The following is a 27,251-nucleotide window of genomic DNA, read 5'->3' on the forward strand; positions in this document are numbered from 1 at the left end:
AGTGACATGTAAACACATGTCTCTCTATGCCCAGAAAATGGTAATACCATGGTGTTTTATAATCTAATACAGTGTAATACATCGAACTCGAAGTAGGCTAACGTTACTTTGGAGTACAATACCGTCGTACTGCAATTGAGCCATGTAAGTTAGTAGCTAACACTTTACAATAAGGTTTCATTTGTTAACATTAGTTAATCTAGTCTATGAACTAACCACGAGCAATACAATTGTTACTGTATTTGTTCATCTGTGTGAATGTTAGTTTACTTCGTTAATAAAATATACAGCTGTTCATTGTTTGTGCGTTACAATACAGTGCATTAACTAATGTAAACACATACAACTTTTGATTTTAATAATATATTAAATGTTACAATAAACATAAACAAATATTAATAAATGCTGTAGAAATGTATTTCATAATTAGTTCATAAACTAATGTGGTTAACTAACTGTAAAGTGTTATGTACCATTTATGTGAAATAACCATTCCTGCTGGGAAAACAACAACAAAAACCAAGCTGACACCAGCCTAAGCTGGTTGGCTGGTTTTAGCTGGTCTCCCAGACTGGTTTTAGAGGGGTTTTGGATATTATTATTTTTTTATCTGACTAGGCTGGTCTGAAGTGAACTGGTCATGCTGGGAGACAGCTAAAAGCAGCTTAAACCAGCTTGGCCAGGCTGGCAGACCATCATAATCCAGCTACTTCCAGCTCAAACCAGTTTAGGCTGGTTTTAGCTTTTTTTTTCCAGCAGGGATAGTATTACCATCTGATGCCTTAACTTACCATGGTACTTTCCACTGTAAATCTATGTTGGATATTTTTATAATTAGTAAAAAAAAAAAAAAAAACTTTAAATTTTTGGAGAATAGTTGTCTACAAAGGAAGAGCTTCTATATATGACATTTTCCTTAAACTGTGATGCATGATACATTTATAATATTAAATGGTTGCAACACTTAGGATTAGATTTGAAAAAAAGACTGAATGAATTGAGAATTATTAAAAAACATGAAAATATTTATTTAAAAAAAAGCATTTTTGGAAAACAAAGCAGTCGTTTAATTTTTAGTTTACTTCTTTTTGTATCATTTATATTAATAAAAAAAAATGTACCTGTTATTTTGACAGTGCTTTTGTTTTCGACAAATTAATTAAAAATGTCTCCGCTACTGACCCGAGGAAAGCATCCAAAAATCTGTGAATGTTGGCCGCTTTGGCTCTGTAACAGTGTGACATTTGAATGTTGTTTATTCAGTGGCTGACCTTCACTCGTCAAGGACCACCTACCGAAACCTCCACAAACAGGTCTGGTCAAACCCCTATGGGTGGTATACGCTGCTACTCAAAGGTATGAAACAATTATTACAGGCTGTTGTGTTTAGGCACCTGAATTTATGATTCACGGGGGCTGTGAGGGTCAAAAGTGACGTTCTGACTCAATGTTCATCTTAATAAATCTCATCAATGACCTTACGCCACCGACGGGGGAAAGAGAAGCCATAAACTGCATATGGACACACGTTCACCTAGACATCGCCACTACCAGACAGCCGACGTATAATGCACAGACATAGATACAGTTCCAGTGGGATGAATTACACTTTAATTAGCTTTTCCATCTATGCAAACCATCCCACTTTAAGTCCATTCTGCCTTCTCTGGATAATCATTCATTATACAGAAACAATGTTTATGGTCTGGGGAGCGTGTGGGACTGTCCTCCATTGGTCGGCCGTTTCTGCTTTCATGATCCCACCGGCTATGAGATGATGTCATGTTATAGTCCACATCGAGGTCAAACGAAACCTACCTTTGTTTTTAATATGTTAATCAGCATCCCTGCTGGGAAAAAAGATCTATACCTAATATTTAAAATGGTTACGATTTGAATTTTGCAATATTGTACCTGGATGAAGAATGAGAGTATTCTCTTGAAAACCAAAATGTATACTGTATATGAAGAAGTGCCATCTGCAATTCTCTTCTAGAATGATCATTTTTATCAAGCTCGTATATTTAAGTTCAGTAATTTCACTTTAATGACAATAAATAGGTCATTTGCATTGCCATTAAAGTGAATAAACTGAACATAAACATACAATCTTGATACAAATGATCATTCTAGAAGAAAATTTCAGATGGCACTTAGAGGCTTTTGCATCTGAAGTCTTCATATATACACACATTTATACACATATTCTATGTATGCACACACACACACACACACACACACACACACACACACACATAGTTATACATACATATGTATGTATGTATATATCTATATATATGTATGTATATATATATATATATTAGGGCTGTTGCATCCAAAATAAAAGTTTGTGTTTACATAATAAATGTGTGTGTACTGTGTATAATTATTTTGTATATATAGATACACACATGTTCATGAATATATTTCAGAAAAATGTGTTATATATAAAATATTTATAATTTATATATAATATAAATTATATATAAATATATATACAGTAACATGCAAATATTTCTTATATATATATTTACAAGCATGTGTGTGTATTTATATTTCTATATATAAAAAAATTATACAGAGTACACACATTTATTATGTAAACACAAACTTTTATTTTGGATGCAATTAATCGTGATTATTCTTTTAACAGCCCTAATTTATATATATATATATATATGTATATATATATGTTTAAATCAGCATTAATGAAAACAGACATGTAATGTGAGAAAATATTATTATAATTATTATAATGCAAAAAATAGATATATTATTTAAATTGTAATTTACTTATACATTAATGAGAATTGTAGGCAACAATTGCTTAATAATAATAATTAAGCAATTGTTGGCCTCAATTCTCTCTCTCTCACACACACACACACACACACACACACACACACACACACACACACACACACACACACACACACACACACACACACACACACACCTCTGGGGATTTGGCCCCAGACAAGTTCCTGATAAGTTTCTTGACATTTTCTCTAAAAATGTTCCCCTAGTTCAATGTGGTCTATGATGTCAAAACCACATCCACCGAGTGCATTTTATTAACCATCTAATCCAGTTTAGACCAGACCATAAACCGCCAGCTAGAAACCATGACTGTATTTTAAAAACCAGCCTTTTACATTTTCTGTAAAACTAACAAAAGCCTATAGTAATTTAGCAAAAGTCATATTCATGCATCCCTTGACAAAACCACTAATACAAATTCATCTTTCTAGTTGCAACCAATTGGTCACAGAGTGCTATACCAACACCATAAACCATCTCCTGCTTTATTGATTTGGTGATGAATCAATTAGTGAATTATTTAATTAGCCAGGGATTATGGGTCAATGTTGAGTGCCTTTGATCCTCCAGTGTTTCTCTCCTTCAGTAAATCACAGATCTGCCATAAAGGGAAGGGGTTGGGACTACAGCTTAAACGCGCCACATTAAGTACAATCCTGTAGATATTGTATTTGTTTGCCCACAAATGTTGTATTGATTGGACCTTTTTTTGATTGACTCAATTTCTTTGTAACATTCACAATCAGTTCTGTTTATTTCTTGGCTTAAATTGTGATTTTGAATCTTGCTTTATTTGACACCGGAATACAGGACTGGGTTGAAGTTGATGTCTTTAAAACATTCACAGTGCACTCAGCTATAAATATACTGCGTTCGCTTCAAGTTTAGGTAGGCCCGAACATTGAAATTAGCCACTAGCGTATAAAAGTAAACATCGGCCGCTTTCTACGTGTACATTCAGAAATCACATCTCAAGGATAGGCTGATTATTTATTACAGCAGGGAAAAACAAACACAGCCTTTTGCTGACTCCAAGCCAATCATAATCATCGTGACGGCTAGCTAGTCGCTTATCTTGATTATTAAGCCACATTTCGCATCTGTTTGATAGATTTCCCGCAAGCATAATAAATGCCTGTCCCGAACGCAAGCTTGCATTTAAAGAGAAAAGGCTGAGCCTTTTTCAATAAAGTTTATTACTAAAACTTGGCCTTTTTGTGTGTGTTTGAGCTGCGGTTAAAGTCGGGACAGATGTGAATTTATGGGGCCAGTCTCTCATTCTCTTACCTTCCCATTAGCTTAAGTGACACGACAAGGCCGAGGGAAATCTCAAGCAATAAGGGTGATTACTTTAAAAGATCACACAATCTGTTCATATTCCCGTAATGAGTCTGATTGATTAAACTACAGGGTATAAATATTTTACGGGGTCATGTCGCTCAAGTTATTGTTGCTGATTTGCCGGCAGACAAATTGGTAGAGTCGCATTTACTTATTTCACTATGAAACTGACATTTTCATGCGGATAAAAGCCGGGCTGTTGCAGAAAGCGGAGCCATGGATGAAGTCGGGATATCTTCAAATGCTCATGACTTTGGGTCAATGGCCGTAAAAGCTAGTCAGCATTTGTGTCCATCTTGCAGTGTGTACAAGTGGACGCTAAAACCTCCTGAATAATTTCATTTATATGCAAGTGTTGAATCTAAAACATCAAAACACTCAATATAACATGATACTAGAAATCACTAGTTCACAAATGCCAGCATGACTGTTTTTAGATAAACTGTGCGTATGCTAAGGCAAGAATCACTATTACTATTTGAAATGTTTGAACAAAACCCTAATGACTCCCACTGTCTGCAACAATATTCAAAGGCCCCATGAGCTTCCCAACGGTTCATAATTTACTGTATAAGGATTTTTAAAAATACAAAAAATATTTTTTTAGGACTGTTAAACGATTAATCCCGATTAATCGCATTCAAAATAAAAGTTTGTGTTTACATAATAAATGTGTGTGTACTGTGTATAATTATTTTATATATATAAATACACACACATGCTTGTATATATTTAAGAAATATTTGCATGTATACTGTATATAGATTTATATATAATTAATATTATATATAAATATTTTATATATAAAAAAAAAATCTTAAATATATGCATGCAAGTGTGTGTATTTATATATACAAAATAATTATACACAGTACACACACATTAATTATGTATAACAAACTTTTATTTTGGATGCGATTAATTGGGATTAATCGTTTTACAGCCCTATTATTTTTAAAAGAATGTTTTTAACTTGATCAGATGTATAAAAATAGCTGTAGGAACTGTGGTACTTTAAAGAAACAAACAGTTGTTGAGAGAGTGAATTAAAACCAGAAATCATGATTTTATCATATTTTAATGCTTGTTTAAATAATTTTAATCGGGCTCCCTAGTGGGCCCCGGCCCCTGATTGAGAACCACTGCCTAATTTTAATGAGGTGTGTAATTTGTGTCATGCCATTATGGACTATGGTCATGAATGATATCTCAAATCGTGTGACTTGTTGAGTGACTTTAGTCTTGTTTTATTATTTTACTTTTATTTTCAGAACAAGGAGGAACATAGGCTTACATTGAATGAGAAATCACCTAGCAACCACATAGCAACAACCTGGCTGCAACGTGCAAGACCAACGTTTTGCATAGGCAAGTATCGCTCTCATTTTTTTCAGAACATTTTAATAAAACTAGTGTAAAAATGGTAAATCACCTGTTTATGTAGAACCACTACCATACAGCCTAAGAATTTAGGTAAACATGAAAAGTGCTGCACTTAGCAAAACTAATCTTGCATTCTGAGGCTCGCTCCTGTCCTATTTCTGTGAGTGTAATACATGCAACTCCAAGGTCATGTGTTTGATTCCCAGGCATAAACTGTGTTAGCCGCTTCAGATAAAAGTGTCTGCTAAATGTGATGCAAAAGTTAACGTGCAATTTACCTAATCAGGTAGACGCTACACGAGTCCTTTTCTTGACTTTAAAACCTATTCCATGTAAAACTTTTGAGGGTTTCATTGACAACTTTCAGGCTGTAAAACCCTATAATCTCCCGTCAGTGAGCGAATGCTATTCACCTTACCCAGGAAATAAACCTGTGTAGTCCAATCTCTGAAAATGAGTAAAAAAACTCTCTCCGAGACTGTCCTCGATGTCCCGGTCTGGTTCAGGTTTAACAAGGCAGAGGCACCTTTCTGAGGCCAGTTAAAAATGCATTTAATCACTATATAAACATGCTGTCCTGTAGCCTCCGTGACAGAAGTTATGCTGTCTGTACTTGTGCGTTTAATCACCGCCCTCATACAAACGCCCAATAAAGCGCCTTGTTGTAGTCGTATTGCCATCATTTTTCTTTTTTATTTCTTGCTTTTTTTGTAAATGAAATTACCCTGATGACATCACTACCAAGGGGCTGATTACTTTACTCCCTCTTCATTAACTTAATTATTTGACTATCAGTAAACCCGCCTGAGTAATTCATATTTGAGAGGCTGGGCTGTAAATAACCTCTTTCTGCTGGTTTATTATGGGCTACAGATTTGCCATTCTCCAGCATGCTGATCAGCCTCGTTGGTTGTGTCCGAATCCGAAGGAAGCTGTCTTGCTGACCATTCTGTCAATGACTTAAAAGATATCGCTTTTGAATAATGGTATTCAATACTTATACTTCAAATAGAATAAAAAAATAAAAAAAGTGAGCTTTAAAAATAAAGATTTTTTATTATATTTAGTGCTATCAAACCAATTAATGTGTGTATATATATATACATATATACACGTGTGTGTGTGTGTGTGTGTGTGTGTGTGTGTGTGTGTGTGTGTGTACGTGTGTGTGTGTGTGTGTGTGTGTGTGTGTGTGTGTGTGTGTGTGTACGTAGCCTATACACACACACACACACACACGTGTATATATGGATTTTACACAAATAGGCCCAAATAGGCCCATTATCTGAACATGCCTTGATGAAGTGTGTGTGTGTGTGTGTGTGTGCGTGCGTGCGTGCGTGCGTGCGTGCGTGCGTGCGTGTGTGCGTGCGTGCGTGTGTGTACATAGCCAGTATGTATGTATATGTTTATATATATATGAATGTACACAAATAGGTCCATAATCTGAATGTGTTTTGATTGGAGCTTTATTCAGACTTTTGTTTTTCTTTTCGTTTATTTGCAGCAATTTACAGCAACACAGACAAATATAACATTATCATACTGTGTATCAACATCCCTTGCATCCTTCAATGGAAATAAATTACACAGACTTAAACTTGCTTAAATATAATACTTATACTTTAAATAGAATAAAAAAATAAAAAAGTGAGCTTTAAAAATAAAGATTTTTTATTATATTTAGTGCTATCAAACCAATTAATGTGTGTATATATATATACATATATACACGTGTGTGTGTGTGTGTGTACGTGTGTGTGTGTGTGTGTGTGTGTGTGTGTGTACGTAGCCTATACACACACACACACACGTGTATATATGGATTTTACACAAATAGGCCCAAATAGGCCCATTATCTGAACATGCCTTGATGAAGTGTGTGTGTGTGTGCGTGCGTGCGTGCGTGCGTGCGTGCGTGCGTGCGTGTTTTGATTGGAGCTTTATTCAGACTTTTGTTTTTCTTTTCGTTTATTTGCAGCAATTTACAGCAACACAGACAAATATAACATTATCATACTGTGTATCAACCTCCCTTGCATCCTTCAATGGAAATAAATTACACAGACTTAAACTTGCTTAAATAACATTAACATGAACAAACACTGAGCCACATATGAATGTAAACATGACGTTTCGAAATAGTCATGCCTCCAGCTCTCTTACATCAAACACGTAAATGATGCGTAGGTGGAGAAATGCATATTCATTTATACTGCATAGTTTAATGCAAATAAATATTGATACAGTATGCATATTGTACCTTTAAACAAACCAAGCATGTAATGAATCAACTCTAAAACAATGAATTTCAAACTGATTTAATGTTATTTTGCTGTTTTGCTTTGACACCACATGAAACTACATACATTTCAAATATATAAATGATGTTTTGGCACAGTAGTTTTGGATAATAGTGTGTCCTTGCAGCCTCAGGAGTTGATTGGGTCGTGAAAAGTGCCCGTTTCATACCAGAATGAAGTTTGCAGTGGATTGTGGTGGACTACTGGCCGCTTGAAACACCCCATCACACACGTGTTGACCTGGACATGGAAGCTGAAGGTCAAGTTCACCCTCCAGAGCAAACTGATGTTCCCCAATGGTAATGCTTCTTTTTCAAATCCGTCATTATTTGCTATTATTGCTGTTAATATTGCTGTTAACCTGAATTAAATGACTGCACTAACTGTAAGATTTTATAAAAGGCGTTATATGCATGGTTTAATCATGCACCAGGTGTTTTTTTAATAAATTAAATAGGGATTCCATGTTCACCAGTATTTAAATAAATAATATTTTTTGCAGAGTTACTGTAGCCTATATTTAGTGGAGGTTTATTTGCAATCGATAATAATGAAGCAAAAGTGTTTTGCTGCAAAAACTGTACAGATGCAAGCATGACACAGAACATCTGATGCTATTTACAGTGAACAAAAACAATAAATTAACATCAAATATTAATTTCAAGCTCTCAAATATTGTCATCAAAAGCTCTGTTCCAAAACCTATGAGCTGCCTCACTGCCTGCATGTGCCACCTTAGTGAACAATTGATTCTAATAGCCTTTAACATTAGCATGTTGCGAAGCTAACAGCATCATATTTTAAAGCTGTTTATTATAATTTTTCTCTATTGAATTAATAATACATTCTCGTTCAAAATATTGGGGTCTGATGTTTTAAATGTTTTTGTAAGAAGTCAATTTATTTTTAGCGGGAAAAAAATCTGTAAAAATGCTAATATTGTTACATTTTATTACAATTTAAAATAACTGTGATCTATTTTAATATACTATAAAATGTAATTCCTGTGATGCAAGCTGAATTTTCAGCATCATTACTCCAGTCTTCAGTGTCACATGATCCTTCAGAAATCATTCTAATATGCTGACTTGCTGCTCAACAAACATTTATTATTATTATCAATGTTGAAAACAGTTGTGCTGCGTAATATTTTTGTGGATACAATGATACATTGATAGCATATTTGAAATGGAAATCTTTTGTAACATTATAAACGTCCTTGCTGAAAAAAAAAGTTTATTTTTATTTTTAAATGTTTACCTCTATACTGTGATGCCTTGGACAATGCTGTTTGCAGGTTTTGGAGCACAGCTTAAATGCTTGATATTTGTTATATTAAACGTCTACTTTGTATAAGATTCTCTGACACCTCAAACACCAATGAAGTCCCTCTATACTGTATACTTGATTGGCTTTTCGTGTGTCTTTCGGTGGCTAAATGGTTTGTCTTTTATAGTCTCCGTTTTTTAATCTTACCATTGCCATAGTCAGACCACAGCACAGGACTGTAATGCTGTTGCGAGTTCATGCAGTCTCAGTTTCCATTTGGAAATCTCTTCACAACCCTGCCCCAATCTTCCTGTCGCCGCCTCCCACCTCCTCCATGTCGTCCTCAGAGAACGGGCTGTCGGCGTGGTATCCTAATGCAGATGTGTGGTGCAGAAAGTCTGTGGAACGTGCTACATTAATGAACTTGTGTGGCCCTTCCTCCTCGTCTTCTTCATCGTCCTCGTCGAGTTCGTCCTCTTCCTCGTGCTCCTCCACACTCTGAGCGAGAGCCCTGCGACCGTCCCTTCCTGGCCTCTCATTGGTCGATTTGCTTCCCCCACGTTGGCGGTCGACCTCGACCTGTGCGGCCTGTTCTTTAGCCTTACGACTGCGTTTCCACTTCATTCGCCGGTTCTGGAACCAGATCTTGACCTGTTTTACACAGAAACACACAAGGATGTCAGCAAGATAGACGCCTTCTGCCAGAGGAACAATAATCAAATAAAGAAAACAGGAAAAGAAACTTTGGACACTTGGTGATACCAATGTTTTTTTAGTGAAATTATTATCATTTTCTTTCTCCAACCTTAATAACTTTGGGTCTTTTTTTCAAGTTTTGAAAGAAGTCTCTTACCAAGGCCGCATTTATTTGATCAAAGATACAGTAAAACTAATATTGCGAAATACGATTAAAATGAATTGTTTTCTATTTTAATATATTTTAAAATGTAATTTATTCCTGTGATGCAAAGCTGGATTGTCAGCATCATTACTTCAGTCTTCAGTGTCACATGATCCTTCAGAATTTTTTTTTTTTTTTTTTTTTACATTTTTATTCATTTAGCTGACGCTTTTATCCAAAGCGACTTATAATTGCTATATATCAGAGGTCGCACGCCTCTGGAGACACTAGGGGTTAAGTGTCTTGCTCAGGGACACATTGGTGTCTCACAGTGGATTCGAACCCGGGTCTCTCACACCAAAGGCATGTGTCTTATCCATTGCGCCATCACCACCCTTCATGGTTAAAAATCGTTGCGCTGCTTCATATTTTTGTGGAAACCTTGATACATTTTTTCCAGATTCTTTGAATTATAAAAAGTCAGAAAGAACAGCATTTATTTGAAATAAAATCTTTAGTAACAGTCTTTTCTGTTACTTTTGATCACCCTTGCTGAATAAAAGTATTCTTTTTTTTTTTTTAGCTCAAACTTTTGTTCAGTAGTGTAAATCTGGTAATCACTGAACTGTAGCACGTGTATAATGTATATCAAAACTCCTCCACTCGCTGACTTTACCTGTGTCTCGGTCAGCATGAGTGATGTGGCCACTTCGAAGCGTTTGGGTCTGGAAAGGTACTTGTTAAGTTTAAACTGGTTTTCCAGCTCCAGTAGTTGTTGACTGGTGAATGCTGTGCGTGGCCTTCGACATTTACCCATCAAACCGGACTGGGGGGCGGCTGTAAGACAAAACGAAAGAATGAGGACATTAGATTTTATAAATTATAAACAGGTTTCCCACTAAAGACCATTAAACTGAGTTAGTTTTCTTGTGGTCAAAAGGACCCCCCATCCAAGTGATATTATTTTGTGTAGATGGTTCAGATCTTTGGGTGATTGGTTATTTCAAGTCTGCGCAACGCTAATAAAATGCAAATATTCTGCTGTAGTTTAACATAACTTCATGTTGAAGTAAGGGCATAAATGTTTAGCAGCATTTTTACTTAAAAGCCTGCATAACGTCATTGCTAAAACTGTAAATCTCTTCCAAATTAATAAGAGGCCTCTTGTGCCGATATATAAAAATTAAGCACCAGCCAAAAGGGATACAAGCTACTGTAATGCACGTCTAGATTATTTTTATGAGATTTTTGTCTCTTTTATATAATGTCAAGGACTTGTATGGGCTCACACACACACTCACACGCACACACAAAAGAAAGCTTAGAATTTGTAGCTATCATTTACCATAATAGCTTTACTGCAGCTTATTGTTAAACACAGTTGAAGCAGGGCTGGGAGGCCATAAAATTCAAGAGCAAGCCATTAACTTAATGAAAATTCAATGAACGCTTTTGGGATTTTATTGATGAACTACAGTATGTTTAAGGTGTTTGTTTATAGTTTCTCTCACACACAAAGACAATTTCCATCGAGCTGACGTTTATGGCTTTATAAAGAAGCCAAAAATAAAATTATATTATTACAGATTGGTGTAAATCCTGGTAACACTATACAGAACATTGTTCAGCCAGAGTGTCAAAATGACTTTATTGTTGAGTTGTTGTTTCTTTAACTATCCAAGGATAATATAATATTTCAATCATGTCTATGAAGAGTGTAATGTCTTTAATATGATAAAATATATTGCCTATTTGTTTGTTTACAACATATTATTTTACTTTAAAAATTCTGCTTTCAATTTAAAAAATCTATTTTAATTGCAAATACATGTCGAAAAAAAACTAATATATAGGCATAATTTCCTGATAGGCCTACTGTCTTATCATTTAGTCACCTAGATTGTCATTTATAATTCAGCAAACTAATTTCGCCACATGTGACCACCATGATTTCAGTTTAATAATCCATCAAACAGGAGTTATAAACCATTATAATTGCTTAGTGACAAATTAACTCCAGGTCTTTCAAGAGTCACAGGTGTGTAAGCACATCTCTCCCTCTGTTTGCTTTTCCTCACCTTTGATTATGTTGAAAAGGATTTCATGAGCTTTTACAATGTTTGCTTTCAAACCGACAATGGCGGTAATGTAACACAATTTTGGTGTATGATAGTAATGATGCCATAATGATGGAGGTGCACAATTTATGTACTCTGCATGGAGAAAACTTCCAGTGACAGCTTATTCTATTTTATTTTATTCTACACTCTAAAAAATGCAGGGTTGTTTTAACCCAAATTGGGGTCAAATATGGACAAACCCAGTCGTTGGGTTACATTTTTAAATTACATTTTTAACCCAACGGTTGGGTTTGTTCATATTTGACCCAAATTTGGGTTAAAACAACCCAGGATGTTTAAGAGTGTCTATTTACATCGGATGCTTTTGTAGTTTTTTTTTTATTACAGAAAAACTGTCATTTGTGCTCATGTGAATTCTGAGTACTTTAAAACTGCACTATTACAAAATAAGGAATTATTTATTTTGAAAAACAAAAAGTCAAGTTAGAACCAAATAGCTTCAAATGGAACTTATAATTCTTCACAGATCATTTATTTATATTTAAGCAGGTCAAGAACTTGATTATACTATTTTAAATCATATATTCAGATGCAATTATTTTCGTATAGCCCTGTTCATATGTGAATGTAGATCAACTAAACAGTTTAGCATTATGTTAAATAAACAAGTGTTACTCCACTCAAATTTCATCAATAAGAATAACAAACGTCAATCGTTTAATGCTTAACAGATTAATATGCATTCAAAAAGTTAGAAATGTCATAGAACTTTCATGAATCAAGGATTGTTGAATGTTTAGTAAGGATTTAACAAAGTGTTACCCACTCATCTGCATGCTACCCCACTCACAGGTGTAATCGGGCAGTCGTGGTACCATGATGCCAGCTCGTATCCAGTGCTCCAGCGGTAAAGAGCCGGCCATCGCCGCCGCCTTCAGCTGCTCCGGGTACGGGTGCGTCAGCTGCGTAAACCCCGAGTACGCCAGGGCGGGGTGCTGACCTCCCAACGCTGAAATGGGGTACATGGGCGTCGTGTACATGCCTGGAATTGAAGTGAGTCCCGGGTGTGAGAGATTGAGCAGCCCTGGTTTAGGTATGATTCCGGTTTGGAGGTGTATGGCGCAGGGGGACGGAGTGTCTGCGCGCCTGCAGGACACCGGGCTACCAGTCGGGCTGTCACTACTCAGTCCAGGTGATACTTCTCGGGTCCCTCGATGTGGTTCTTCAGCCAGAAGAGCGTCGATCCTGAAGTTCTTTGATTTTTCCATTGCAACGCTTCTAGGTTGTTTGGAGCTGCAGGAAAACACTTGGGTAGCTGTGTTTTACGCACAGATACATGCGTTTTAAACACGATTAGTGATACTTTCTGCCTTATTTTTAACTTGTGGGATATGTAGAGTTCAGTCTAACTGATATTTGGAACTCAGCCCATGAGACGGCCAAAGTACCTATAGTTAATAAAGTATCTCTAAACGTTTACGCACAAAAAATGAAAAGAAAGAAAATGCGCCCAGAAAGGATATACGATCGCTAAATCGTTCTTTGACACGGCGGTCTCTTGTTTAGAACAGTATCTCTGTCATCTACCCTGCTCTCTGAACCTCTCCGCGCGCTCACATCTCAGTCATAACGCCTTTGTGAGCGCTGATTGGCTGCGGTGGGTGTCCTGCGGGAGTAGATCACTTGACAGTTTTCTAATTAACTAATCACACTGTAGTACAGACTCTTCGAGCACGTCCTTGGACTGAGACTTGTTCCTCAACCAACATCAGAGCAACGACGCTTGCGAAGTTTCCAAAGTGCCTGAAACCAAGCGTTTCTCGTGGCTTACTGTAGCTCAGTTAATCGCACCAACTGCATGTTTAAAGGTATCCCTAAATCATCTAAATGAATTAATAAATTACATAATAATAGTAATGAAAAAAAAAATTCTTGACGCGATAAGTTTTATTTATTTTGTAAGATTATTATGCTGCTTTTATTATTTGTTAGATCTTAAAACATGCATTTGGTGCTATATAATTAATAATAATAATTACTTTTATTGTATTATAATTATTCAGTATCTCACATAATATCAAATAAAAATAATAACCTCACTGAGCTGTTGTCCAAGATGTAGCCTATATATTAATACTAATAATGTAATCAAATATTTTTTTTACTACCCGCTTATTTAAAGAATCTCGGCTGTATTATCAAGATAATTACATTTTATGACTTTACATTATACATAGTCCATATAATTATGCATTCACCTATATAATAAGTCAAATGTTCGCAGCATTAAATGGTCTGATTAAAAAGTGTTTTGTCACATAACCCAAAATTATATGACATCCAAATTTAAACAGTTTCTTTCTAATTCAGAATGACTAAATTAACCAGACTATGGATTTAGACAAAAAAAAATGTTTTTTTTACAGTAGCTACATTAATAATAATATTGATGATGATGATGATAACATAGGCCTATATGCTAATACAAATAAATGCGTGTACGACGTGAATTAATATTTTCTTATGAGAATCTCTCATCAATTCGAAAATACAGTTTGTTTCTCATTTTCATGGACTTGAGTGTTTATTCCACTATATATGATGGGTATTAAGATGCTTTTAATAAATTAATTTTAGACAGAATAGTCGGTTCGAAAAAACACATAAATCCGCATTAACATCGTGCGATAGCCTAAATAATCATCACATTTATGTAGTAGTAGGCTAGTCAACATATTCTGCAATCTTCTGTATAAATGCAAACACTAAGTATGCCTTATAACAGGGGGAAACAAATAATAAAAAAATAGTTGTATACCTATATATAAAATAATGAATGAAATATAGGCAATTCATTCAAAACCTTCATTCCATCCATGACCTGCTTGTCGTAAACACGCGCAATAAATCGAGGCGAAATGAATTGAAATTCGCAGCTGTTATTTTAAATATTGCCTACATGAAAAGGCAGTGGACGGTGGATTAATAACATGGAAAACAGTCCCTGCACAGGCGACGCGAGGCTGCACCTCTGATATTTTCGCCTTGACCCGAGAAGATTGGAGCATCCCGCCCCTCTATACCGTAGATGAGCTCCGGGCTGCGATGCTGAACACCTAGTGCTGCCTACCTAGACAACATGCAGGCTACATCGGTCATGTCTTTGATGATAATATATTGTACGTTTTATTGCATTGCAGCCTACATCAAAACAAAACAAAAATGAAAGTAAAAAAATAAGTAAGCCTAGGCGATTTATAAAAGACGCTTGTTCCCATTATGATCTAGGCCTATGTCTGGATTATTATTATTATTTTTTTCATCTAGAATTGAAACACATTTAACCAAATATGCTGTCTAGTTAGGCAGCTCATAGGTTTTGAGACACAGCCATTGGAGCTAATTTGCTCAAGAGAATTCAAGCGCTCTTCGCATATTCCCAGCAACCTCTACTCTCCCTCCCCTCGGCCGGTGCGCTGCTTTTATGATTTAAAAGTAATTTAAACAGCCCGGCCACTGGTAAATCCGTCTTTGGCACCCTGTGACAGAGGTGCTCAAATTAAATTGAATCAATGGCACCGCCGGCCTCGTGTCACGTCCTCTCCTAAGTAGGGCTATTGCGCGCGCGCACACATGCAGGTTTGTTGCATGCTTACCAGTGATTCATTGCAATGACATGCATTGCAAAAATAAGACTGCTGACATATATCTGTAACAAGAATTATTTTGTGATTTATCTGGTATATTTCTGTATTCTTATTTTAATTGAAATTTTTTGATTTGCAGTGTTTTGCAGATGCATTATACTGTACTGTGTGTTTTTTCTAAACATTATGTCCGAATGGCCTATCCACAGGAACATTTCACTGTTCATATGTGGCTCTTTTATAGCTTGGGTGGCTTGATAGAAATCTAAGTTTTATGTTTTACTTAAAGGGATAGTTCACCTAAAATTTAAAATTGTGTCATTACTCACCTGTCTGAGTTTTTTTTGTTTTTGTTGTTGAACACAAAATATATTTAAAAAAATGTTGAAAACCAGACAGTTGACGGTATAGCCATTGACTTACATTTAAGCATTTGGCAGACGCTTTTATCCAAAGTGACTTACATTGCAATCTCAAGGTAAACATTTTACATTCTTATCAGTTCTTGCTTTCCCTGGCAATCGAACCCATGACCTTGGTGTTGCAAGCTACTCTACTGTACTCTACTGGAAAAAAAATACTGTGTAAGTCAATGGGTATCAACTGTCTGGTTACAAACATTCTTCAAAATATCTTCTTTTGTTCCATACAGAAACAAAACTCATACAGGTTTGGAACTAGAGTGAGTAAATAATTTTACATTTTTGGGTGAACTATCCCTTTAAGAATCAACTTTCTCAGAAGCTTTTCCCTAAAGTTCCTTAATTGTTGAAACACTGTAAAAAGTATAAATCTAATTATTAGGTCAAGGACTTGATGAGAAATGTTGTGATAGCCTATCTCATTTTCATTTTCAATTTGACCGCATACTAGATGTTTGAGCACAGTAGTCACTTTTTACATTTTACACAAAATAATGAATGTTCTAAAATAATGTGAATTTAGTTCTGTTTTGATGTAGTCTAAATCAATGCTTATTTGAATGTTCATGCGTGTACAGTATACAAGCATGGCACACACTGCGCATTTAGATCACACACAGTGCGCTCTTGATGTGCCTTTCAAAGTCAAAGTTTATCATTTAATTTAAGGCCTGTAAACTTTAGTACCTGTCGTGTTTACAGAACATGAAAGGCCTTATCGCTGTTTTCAGACATATTCTGCGGTCATTATCGCAGCTCAGCGGTGATCAGACAGCCGTGCTCATGACCTCTGTTTGATCCTCTGCCTGAGTCAGCGGTTCAAGTCTGATTGACCCCAATTCAGTCTGGTACAAACTGGCCATTTGTTCATCTTTATTTTAAATAATATGTCTGGAGCAATAAGAATATCCTGGAAGCAATATTTGCGTGGACCCCTCACATTAGAAAAGGTAAAATTCGAGTCTGTTATTAGATGTTTTATTAAACGTGTGCCATTCACGAGCCCTTTTAGTGTACCACCTTTTGAAAAATTAGTGTGAGCTTTCATCTAATGCATTATACTAATTATTCCTGCTCAGGAAAGATCTCTGAGGACGGCTCCTTTCCTGGCAGAGCTTCTGAACGCTGATAAATATCCCGCTTTTACCCAAATGACAGAAAGTAACTTAAAATCATTCTTTATCTATGTTTTTGTCCTCGATTTGCACCTTTCAGTGTAATTTGTGCTGCTAAACGTAATATGCTTTTATCTGGACTCATAAATTCATCTAGGCTGGCATGAAATGATGTTGCTTTATTATGTTGATCAGTTTTGTCATGGCTACAATGACTCTGTGATGGGTCAGGAAGCAATCATTCGTTCAGATAAGACGACTTCAAAGATAATTATGACACCTCCTGTCCTCCATCTGAAAACACTTTCATATTTACACGCAGGGTCATTTATGCAGTATATCATACAGTATATGTCTTGACTGATTTAATATTTCATCAAAAATATTAAGAACAATATAATTTAAATTATTTGAAATATTAACTTTTAAGAATTTTTATATTAGGCCTATATCAATATTTAACCATTGTATAGATGGAAATTATATTACTGACTTCACCTTCATTACAATATCACTTTTAAAAGAACATTTAACACAAACTAAAAACAGGCAATTTATTAAGAAATATTACATTTTACAAATTGTGTTTCCTATATTTTTATCATATATATATATATATACACACACTGCACACACACACATATATATATATATAAACATGTAAACTATACAGTAAAAGAAAAAGGGAAATATATTTAAAGTCTAAATTTATAGTCTAAATAATTTATAGTTTTGTTTTAATTGGTCATCAATTTATAGGTTTTCTATTCTGTTAGTCTTTTGTAAAAACAAATAGTTCTTTAATGACATCCATGAAGTGACATTATTTTTTTTTGGAGGGAGCACAACAGCATATACTGGAAATTTATTTAAAAATATTCGAAGTGTTTTTTTTTCCTCTTTAATTATAATATTTAAAATGTACATGTTAATATTGTTTTATTGGTCATCAGTTTATACTTTTTTTTTTCCTTTGTCCCCGTGCACTTTATATTCCGTTAGACTTTTGTAAAAACAAAATCTATCTATTTCATGACATCATCCTCCAGGAAGTCACATCATTATTTGGAGGGAACACAAAAGCACAAACATCAGTGAATATTAGCAGACTGGATTAATCATGTGACGTTTTTGCGTTATTAGTTGTCTCACTTTAAAACATCCAGAAAAATTACAGAAAGTTGTGTGTTAATCTCAAAATATCAAAAGATGGATAAAATGAACTTTCCTCATGTAAGATAACAGAAGTCTGAACTCCCTTCAGAGCATCTCCAAAGCTTTCTCCGAAACACATGCACACACACAGCAGAGTCTCCAAAGCCTCCTCCGAAACACATGCACACACACAGCAGAGTCAGTTAAACCCCCTCATGTCTCAAAGCACATAACATTACAATAATAGTGAACATAGAGCTCAGACTTGCAACAGTTTTGTGTCAGCGTTGATAGTGTTGCCATGAAAGGCATAAATTCGAGTCACAAACCTCTCCGATTATAACGTTATAACGGGTTTCCATCTCTTACAGTAGTTACGGCGTGAACGAAGCTGGTTGTTTTGGATCAGGAGGAACTGATAAAGGCGGCTGCTGTTTCGTTTGTGGTGCTCAGTGACTGACGTCTGTCTAACTCGGCATGAAACGCACTGATGATGTCCGATGTGTGTGAGCAGGTGTGCGGAGGTATGAAAATACATAATGTTGACAGGCAGGTAGAACATCGCATTGGACAAACATTGGTTACACTTTATTTTAAGGTGTCACTGTTACAGTGTAATTATATATTTAAGTACTGCGTAATAATAATTTACTACATGTACTTACTATAGGGTAGGGTTAGGGTTTGGTTGAGGATTAGTTGCATGTAATTGTGCATAATTTACTGTTATTAATATAGCAAATACATGTAACATGTAACAAAGACACTGTAAAATAAAGTGATTGCTATCAGGATGTGAAGAGACTTTCAACCAGCATAACAAAAACTGTTTCTGGAACAAATCACCTTTGATAAAGCAATACTTCAATTAAAACACAAGCACATCCCTTGTTTTAAAAGAGTTCAATCAGCCACCTGCTTGTTTTTTCCACACAGGTAAGAAACGCACCTTACGCTTCCAGAGCTGGTGTGAGGTTTATGGCGGTTTAATGGGCCGCCTTTAACAAGCAGGTTTTTTATGGCCCCACACAAGGGCCTCATTGTGTGCTTGTAGATAAACAACCCATATTGTACCAATCACACACAAGAAGACATAATTACTTTCACCCTGATATCCCTGCTATCTCAACGCACCATTATCTCTTCCTTTGAGAGAGAAGACTGAGGGCTTTGAAGTTCCCCTTCTCCCAGTGTGTCCTCCTGCCCGTTTCCCGCTCTCCATAATCTTTCATTATCTCCACTTACCTACAGCATATGTGCTAATTGATGTTGGTTTTGCGATGGATTACAATGAATCTCCTTTGAAGCTGGGCGGCAAAGTGACATATCAAGTCAATGAGGAAGTTAAAGTCATTAGCACACAGTAAGTGTGGCTTTTATTGGCTAATTTGTCTGAGAACGGCAACCTTTGGTTGAGATGGAGTTGGGACGCTTTCAACTTATTACAGGGAAGATAATATGTCAAATGTTCAAGGCAAATTTTACAGTTATTTAACAAATTAACACCATACACAGATTTACTGCCAAATGTTGCATAACTTTGCATTATAAATTGCTTTAATGCAAAATATACATTTATTTTTTATTGATTAACCTCGCATGAAAATCACTACGTAGGTCTAATCGCTGAATGATGTGGCCTTTGGTCTTTCGATTGCAAGTCATGATGCTTGCTCAGTGAAATCGTCTTTGAAATTTTTAGTTGAATATTTAAGTGGTGCTTTCTTCTAGAGAATTGAACAAACCCTTTACCATAAGTAATAATATTCGGCATGTTATTTTGTGCTACGAACATGAATAATACTTCAAATCATGTGACTTGTGTAGCAATGACCCTGGACACCCTAGCAATGACTTTATCAATTAGCAACACACTAGAAGATATATTTATATAGCATATTATTATTTATATACTGTTATTTTCAGATTAAAAGTTTTAGTAATTTATGTGCATTTTTATTAGTTGTAGTTTTTTATATATTCTTTTTATTCAGAAGAATATAGGAGGCTGTGTTATTTTAGTATTATTTATTATAGTATTCATTAATATTTTTATATATTTTAAATGTTATATTTAATATACTATTATAGTATTGAGCTTTTCTTTTGTATTTTCAATTTTCATTTTAATGTGGGTTTAAGTTTTAGTCATTTTGTTATGTACGTTTGTCATTTTTAATATTTTTTTATATTTCTATTTAGCTTAAATGTATTAATGTTTATTTCGGTTACTTGCCAAGGCCACATTTCTAAGTTTCCTTTTCAAGTTTTTTCATATACCGTAATATTTTTTGTTTTTATTTATACCAAAAATGTTTTTTATTAGTTTTAGTTAACAATAACAAGAATGCACACCAGCACTAGTTTTGCACAAACAAGGAACACATTTTTCATGCAGAAGTTTTCATACTCAAGCACATTTTAATATTTTTTTTTCACACGAGTTCATACTTCATCTTAGCTTAATATGATGAAGAATTCTGATACTAACACATTTTTATTCCTGTATTAGTTTAATCCTCGACACAGTGGAGTTGTTTGACTGAATAATGCAGCTTCATGTCTTCTCAGAGAAGGGTGAGAAACATCTCCTTAGACATTGACCTCTCTTTGCCTCCCTAGTCTGAAAGCTTTATCTCCACATCCTACAAGAGGACAACCCTCAGAGAACAATACCCCACCAGCTCTCTCTATTCTTCCATTGTCTCACTCACACGTTCCCTCTAATGACCTGTGAGAATTGAAGACTTCCCAGACAACAATTGTGACAGCTCACACAGTGCCTAAATGGCTTGATTAATGATATAGACATGTTATGTTAATATGTGAGTGTGTGTGGGCAGCAGATGTTGACACCATCTATTAACCACTTCAATTTGTCCTTGGTAAAAATTTGCATGGATATGCACAAACAGGACATCTATTTATCCATGCAGAAAAGTGGGCATCAGACTGTCTGGTTGTGATGAAGAGTGAAAGAATAAACATCTGTTGAGCCAAAATGGACATTTTGAGGACGTGTTGAGTTGAAATACTCATGAAGAAAATTATATTAATGACGCAATTACGCATGCTTCAGTATTATCTGAAAGTATTTAACATGAAAGAATAATAATGCAATAAAAGGCAAAGCTAATGGACAAAAAACAATGGCATATACTCAACAAAACAGAAAGCCATTTTAAAATGAATGCATGCGTTGACGTTGACAAAAACATTTTATTACTGAATCGACCTACAAAACAACAACTAAAGTCATTTTTATCAGTCAGATCAGGGAAGGACTCATTTAAGGGTTCATTTCTTGTTATCCTGGCAAATGTCAAGACAAAAGTATACCAATGTTCATCCTAAGTCTGGGTCTTTGAACAAAAAACAACAACAACTAATAATCAAGTGAATGGAGTCATGAAATATTTATAATATTGAATATAGTAACTGTTTGTTATGGCTAATTTTAATCTTATCGGGACATTGTCATACATAAATGTGGGCTTCTAAGGAAGACATAAACTCTTTCTGTGCTATGTAAATCTGATTTACAATGTCTGGGTAGAAGTGAGTAGCTTTATGCCCAAATTATTGACCTGATCGATTGAGGAAAGCAGTCTAACTGTTTTGCCAATATAGGAACCCTGTTGAAATTGCTACGCGCCAGTTTTGCACTTCACGGCTGACCGTCGAGCTTCGACCACTATCGGATTACGAAATGAAAAAAATCAATCTCTCAGTCAAGCTGTCGAATTTTATTCAATTCCTCATAAATTGTCTGAACAACAAATGGCTTTTTGGTGTCAGTATTTCGATTGAGTGTCTGTGTCACCTTAGCTGTGATCAAATCGAGTCCAACATCTCTCTCAAGCTCTTATTGGATGAGATTTATTCATCAACAGCTGCTAAGTAAAGGCCACAGCATAAGTAAGTGGCTGCATTAGAATATAAGAGTATGGAAAAGCAATGAACCTAATGTCGACTTCTGACTGAATCATTATATTATTTATGAACACGGGTTGCAACGGCTCACTACTGTATGTTAGTAGCAAGACAACTGTTATTTTTTGCTTTATCACTGGTAAATACACTCTAAAAAATGCTGGGTTGCTTCAACCCAATTTTGGGTCAAATATGGACAATCCCAGCCGTTTGGTTACATTTTTTAATAAAATTTTTAACCCAACGTTTGGGTTTGTGCATATCTGACCCAAAAATGTGTTGAAACAACCCAGCATTTTTTAGAGTGAATTTTATTTGTGAGACTCTATTGGGTGCATCTTTAAAGAAATTCATTTTCAGGTCATTCTCAGAAAACGGGACTATATATCTCCCCATGACTTATGCTGATAGAATAACGGATACAGAATGTAGTCACATTAATTTGATAGATTTAATAGATGTGTTTGATATGTGCAATGAAAGTGCAAAAAAAAATTTTTCACAGAGTGCACGTCCCCATTTTTTTGTTTTATATACATGTAGAAACTATTTAGCTTTTGGAATTAAAACATTTTTCTGAAATACTTTGTGTATTTTCTGAGAAAATTCAGTTAATTTGTCCCTGCACTTAATAAATTCAAAATATTTTCCCCATAAATTTCTAGCACAACTGACACCATTTGCTCAGAATGACCCGTCCACTAGTCCCCAGTCCTCTCCTGGAACTCCCGTGCAGATGAGGCAGTCAGCGATGTCATTGATAGATGCTGTGGGGGGGATATAATACTCAGTTCATTTCATCAGTAGGGTTAATTAACTGGCGCTCGATTGGACCTGAGGTTAATCTGTGTGCCGAACTGACACATTGCCGTTCATCACTCTCATCACTCCATCCCCCTCTCCTCCTCCTGTCCTCCTCTTTCGTGCACTCGTCCAGAGGAAGACGGGTCAATTAGTTCATGTCTTTTTACACAGATGGCCCGCTGGCCCTGCTGCCGGCAGCTAATTGACTGAAATGAGCAGCCACGCCCCCTTATAAAACACATTCAACATGTTTAATCAAGGATTGGAGGCAGTGTACACTGCAGACTTAAACATAAAGGATTAGTCATTGCACGTGCTAATATAAAATAAAGGGGGGATATTAGTTTTAAGTGCCTCCCAAAATCCATATAATACCATTTTAAAGCTATTTTAATTTTATTTATGGTATTGGCACTTGTTGCATGAAATCTAACATCTATATATCAAGTGTGTGAGATGATTTTTTCTTGTTTTTGTAATACTATTTCTTATGTTTGACATAAATGTTATCTCAAATGATGTGGCTTGTTGATTAAAGGTGTGAAATTTGTTAAATTGCATTATTCCTTATTCAGAAGAGACGCTTTTCCATCGTCGGGCCAAACCGTTCTCTTTGGTTAAACGGTTCACTTCATGCATTCAACCAGCACAGTTCAACACGGTTAGCCAACCGTGCCGAGAACGGTTTGTAATCGTGCCGTGCCGTTCCAGCTTAAGTGGAAACCGTTCCTTACCATTCCTAGAACTGTTCAGCCCAACGGTGGAAAAGTGGCTTATAATGATTGAGTTCACACATAAAGACAGTCACTTGTTTTGTTCCTGAATAATTGCCCGTTATTAAACGAATGGGTTGAATGAACGATTCAATGACTCATTCATAAAGACTGCAGCGCTGCCTTCCGAAATCGAATACTTCCCTACTTTATAGTATGTGAAAAACAGTACGCCAACATTGTGTGTCCGAATACATTCAAAATCAGTGGTGTAGTCTACGTGATACACAGGTGCACGCCATACCCACTAGGAATGACCAAGGATTTCCGTATACCCACTTAAAAAAGCGTGACGTAACAACTTCGTTTGGTAACAGAACTTTCACACTTTCATTCATAAATTTACCCCGTCTGTGTTAGCGAAGCGGCGTGGATCGAATCGCGGATTCCTCGCACAAATGGAACTTAAGCTACTGTATAAACTGTATACACATTTTTTGGAGTTTTACAATTTTTTTGCATTTTAAGGGGACTTTTTTCCCTTTTTAATAATTTCCTTGTTGAGCACCCAATTTGAGGAACATATTGCTTTGCTGTGGATGTGCATACTTTGGATCTGATTTTACTAGAACAGAACATACTTTTTTAACAGTCACTAAGTGAGTTCAAATTCAAATGTAGTATACCTACTCAGACAGTGAGTGAGTTCAGAGGCACCATGTGCAGTGTTCGACTTGATGCGGCGCTGCACAGACTGATCAGTGTATTTCATCACAGTACCGCCAGAACGATTCGAAAAAATACGAAACACACCTAGGCTTTGTCTAAAATCTTCTCCTAACCTTAAATAGGGCAATATTTGAGGGGACAGCCATTTGTAGGGCACTCATTCACCGTAATAACAAGTGTACAAATCTCTCGCCATTGACTACCATACAATATTTTTCCGAAATAAGGTCCCATGGTGGTCCACCGGAAGGGGAGGGACTTAGGCTCTCTATACAGGTATAATACTGATGGAGGTGCCAGTTTGCTAAGTTACAAATGATTATTAAATAGCAAGCACTAACTATGCAAAAGCTCCAAACACGCAGTGTCCGAATTCACTCACTAGTCTTAATTCACTTCTTCAAGTGAACTATATTAGTGGAGTAATGTAGGGAATGTATGAGTGTGATTTCAAACACAGCTCCAGTCACTTTTTGCTCCTGCACAATTCGGTTGAATAAATGTTTCAGTTACTCAATGATTGAGATGAATAAACGATTTATAGTATTTTTCACAGTACACATCCAAGACTCACTGCTGGATGCAAAACATAAAATGACATGAAAATGTCTGCAGTGCTTAATACATCTCACCCGACAGGTAAAATACTCTTGTGCAAAGCTTCAAGGAGATGAATGTTTGTGCATATGTGTACATGTATATGTGTAAACCTGTTTATTTGTGTGTGTCTTGAGAGATTACACACCTCATTTATCAGAGCACTTCACCTTGTGGCAGAAGGTTGTAATCCAGAGTGGGACCATCCACTTGGTATAATTACACCCATTAAAGGTGCTGCCGTCCTGAGTTCCATCACCTCGTTCAATGTCTTCCCCTCATCGCTGCATGTTCGTCGAAAAAATTGATAGCCATACCAAAGCTAGCCATAAAGATCATCCAAGCAATATTAACAGTGATGTTTGCATATCCAGTTTTTCAGCAGTGTAAGACATTCTAGAAATCAAATAGACAGCATCATAAACACAACTGCATGAAAAGCATAGACATACAGTCATTTATAAACTTGATATAGGCCTTGCAGTAAAGAGGTGACAAAACACTCTCTTAACAGTTCATTTTCATCATTAATATCCATATCAACTAATATCAACTGTTTGTGTCAACATTCCAGCATGACGTTTAATGCAAATGGTTACCGCTTTCTCACTGTAATCATGATAAGTGATACTAAAAACTGGTAACTGGATGAATGTGTGTGTTTGTGTATGAGAGGATGAACAGCGTCCAGAGACAGATAACAGCGTGTCACTCCATCTTTGCATTTGTCTCCGCACACTCCATCAATATGAAGCGGCTGTCAGCTGCCTATTTCAGGAAAATTAAAAGAGCTTACGGTAAAGATGCTCTGCGAGGGAGGGGCGTGCATGAATTTATGTGTGTGTGTGTGTGTGTGTGTGTGTGTGTGTGTGTGTGTGTGTGTGTGTGTGTGTGTGTGTGTTTATAACCTCTGCTTAACACAAACACAAAAGTCCAGTGAGTACTTAAAACAGAAAGTTGAGCATTTGGGAGACCGGGGCTAGTTGTCACACTTTCACCGCAGTGTACAAGTACTTTACCGCAGTGAAAGTCGATTTTTTGTATGGGCATAAACCTTACAATATTTACAAAAAAAATTTTTTTTCATATCGAGTTGTCATATCCACAGTTCTGTCATGACAACTCTCGGGAGATTGGTATGGTAATAGAGATTGGTATGGTAATGGATATGGCAAAGTTGATGTATTTGGTCTTGGTGGAATAGATCTGCCACGCTGCTGCTTCTGCAGAGCAAGTACCGATATTGCTACTGCCAATACATTCACAGACATTGCTGTGAGCATGTAAGACATGCTAGTGCTGCTGCACATGTAACATTCATGAATTAACCCCTACAGCAGATCTATGCAGGTGGAGCTGGGGAAGGTGGAGGGTTTCTGAAAGCACTCTGCACACTGATAACAGCAACGCTACCGGTACTTGTTTAAATGTTGAGACGCAGCTCATTGGCCGTTGATGCAACAACAACCAATCAGCTGTGCTATGTAGATGATGACTTGAACTCTACCAAATGAGTTAGACCTATCAGCCTGCACCATCTAGAGTTTCATGCCAGAACTAGTTAAATATTTCCCAGGGAATAAAAGGGACATTTGTGACAACATGCCCCACTATACACTACAAGATCAATTATTAATGAGGATTGTTTAGACATTTTTTAAATGTTTTTTGGTTAAAGTCTACCCTCATTTATATTGGCTTCTGTCTGAATGTATGGTTGTGGTGTTTTATCGTGTTTACTCCAAAAGCTATTTTTATCAATCATTTAATTTTACAGGTTTAAATTCACAAAAATGTTGGCGTTGATGACAATTGACAATTGACTATATAATCAAATTCCAACTTTGTTTTTAAGATATACAACATTTTTTTCAGCTGAAAATGGGACTTTTGACTTAAAACCTCAGAAGGTCCTATCCCTGTGTGTCAACTAGCCCCTAGCCAATGCATTTGTGTGCATACATAGTAATTGTGCATGTTTGCATGACATTACACAGCAAAGAAATAGATGCACACACATACAAACGCACACACTTTTCCCGTATGAGATTGATTGCTTGCAAAGCAGTCTCATGCAGATGGCATCTCTCCTTTTGAC

At 36.0% G+C, this 27,251-nt stretch overlaps 1 protein-coding gene and 1 long non-coding RNA gene across 4 annotated transcripts; one reads left to right on the plus strand and one right to left on the minus strand.

Annotated features, from left to right (window-relative positions):
• The first annotated feature begins 1,261 nt into the window (after nt 1-1,261).
• LOC306999790 lies at nt 1,262-13,024 on the plus strand. 2 transcript variants are annotated; one of them, XR_013797920.1, is made up of 4 exons: nt 1,262-1,356; nt 5,433-5,529; nt 7,975-8,146; nt 12,891-13,024. It is a non-coding gene; the product is annotated as an uncharacterized lncRNA (long non-coding RNA). The 2 variants fall into 2 exon arrangements; XR_013797921.1 differs by lacking the exon at nt 12,891-13,024 and adding an exon at nt 9,464-9,600.
• Nucleotides 9,405-13,306, minus strand: mnx2b (motor neuron and pancreas homeobox 2b; the record flags this gene model as incomplete). Of its 2 annotated transcripts, none has more annotated exons than XM_079614773.1 (3): nt 9,405-9,767; nt 10,634-10,794; nt 12,889-13,306. In XM_079614773.1, 3 exons carry the CDS (start codon nt 13,304-13,306, stop codon nt 9,405-9,407), a joined length of 942 nt encoding a protein of 313 aa, XP_079470899.1. The 2 variants fall into 2 exon arrangements, with proteins under 2 accessions (XP_079470899.1, XP_079470898.1); XM_079614772.1 differs by having other exon boundaries at nt 12,865-13,306.
• Nucleotides 13,307-27,251: the final 13,945 nt, after the last annotated feature.

This window comes from Phoxinus phoxinus, assembly GCF_949152265.1.
Source record: "Phoxinus phoxinus genome assembly, chromosome: 6".
Taxonomy (NCBI): Eukaryota; Metazoa; Chordata; class Actinopteri; order Cypriniformes; family Leuciscidae; genus Phoxinus; species Phoxinus phoxinus.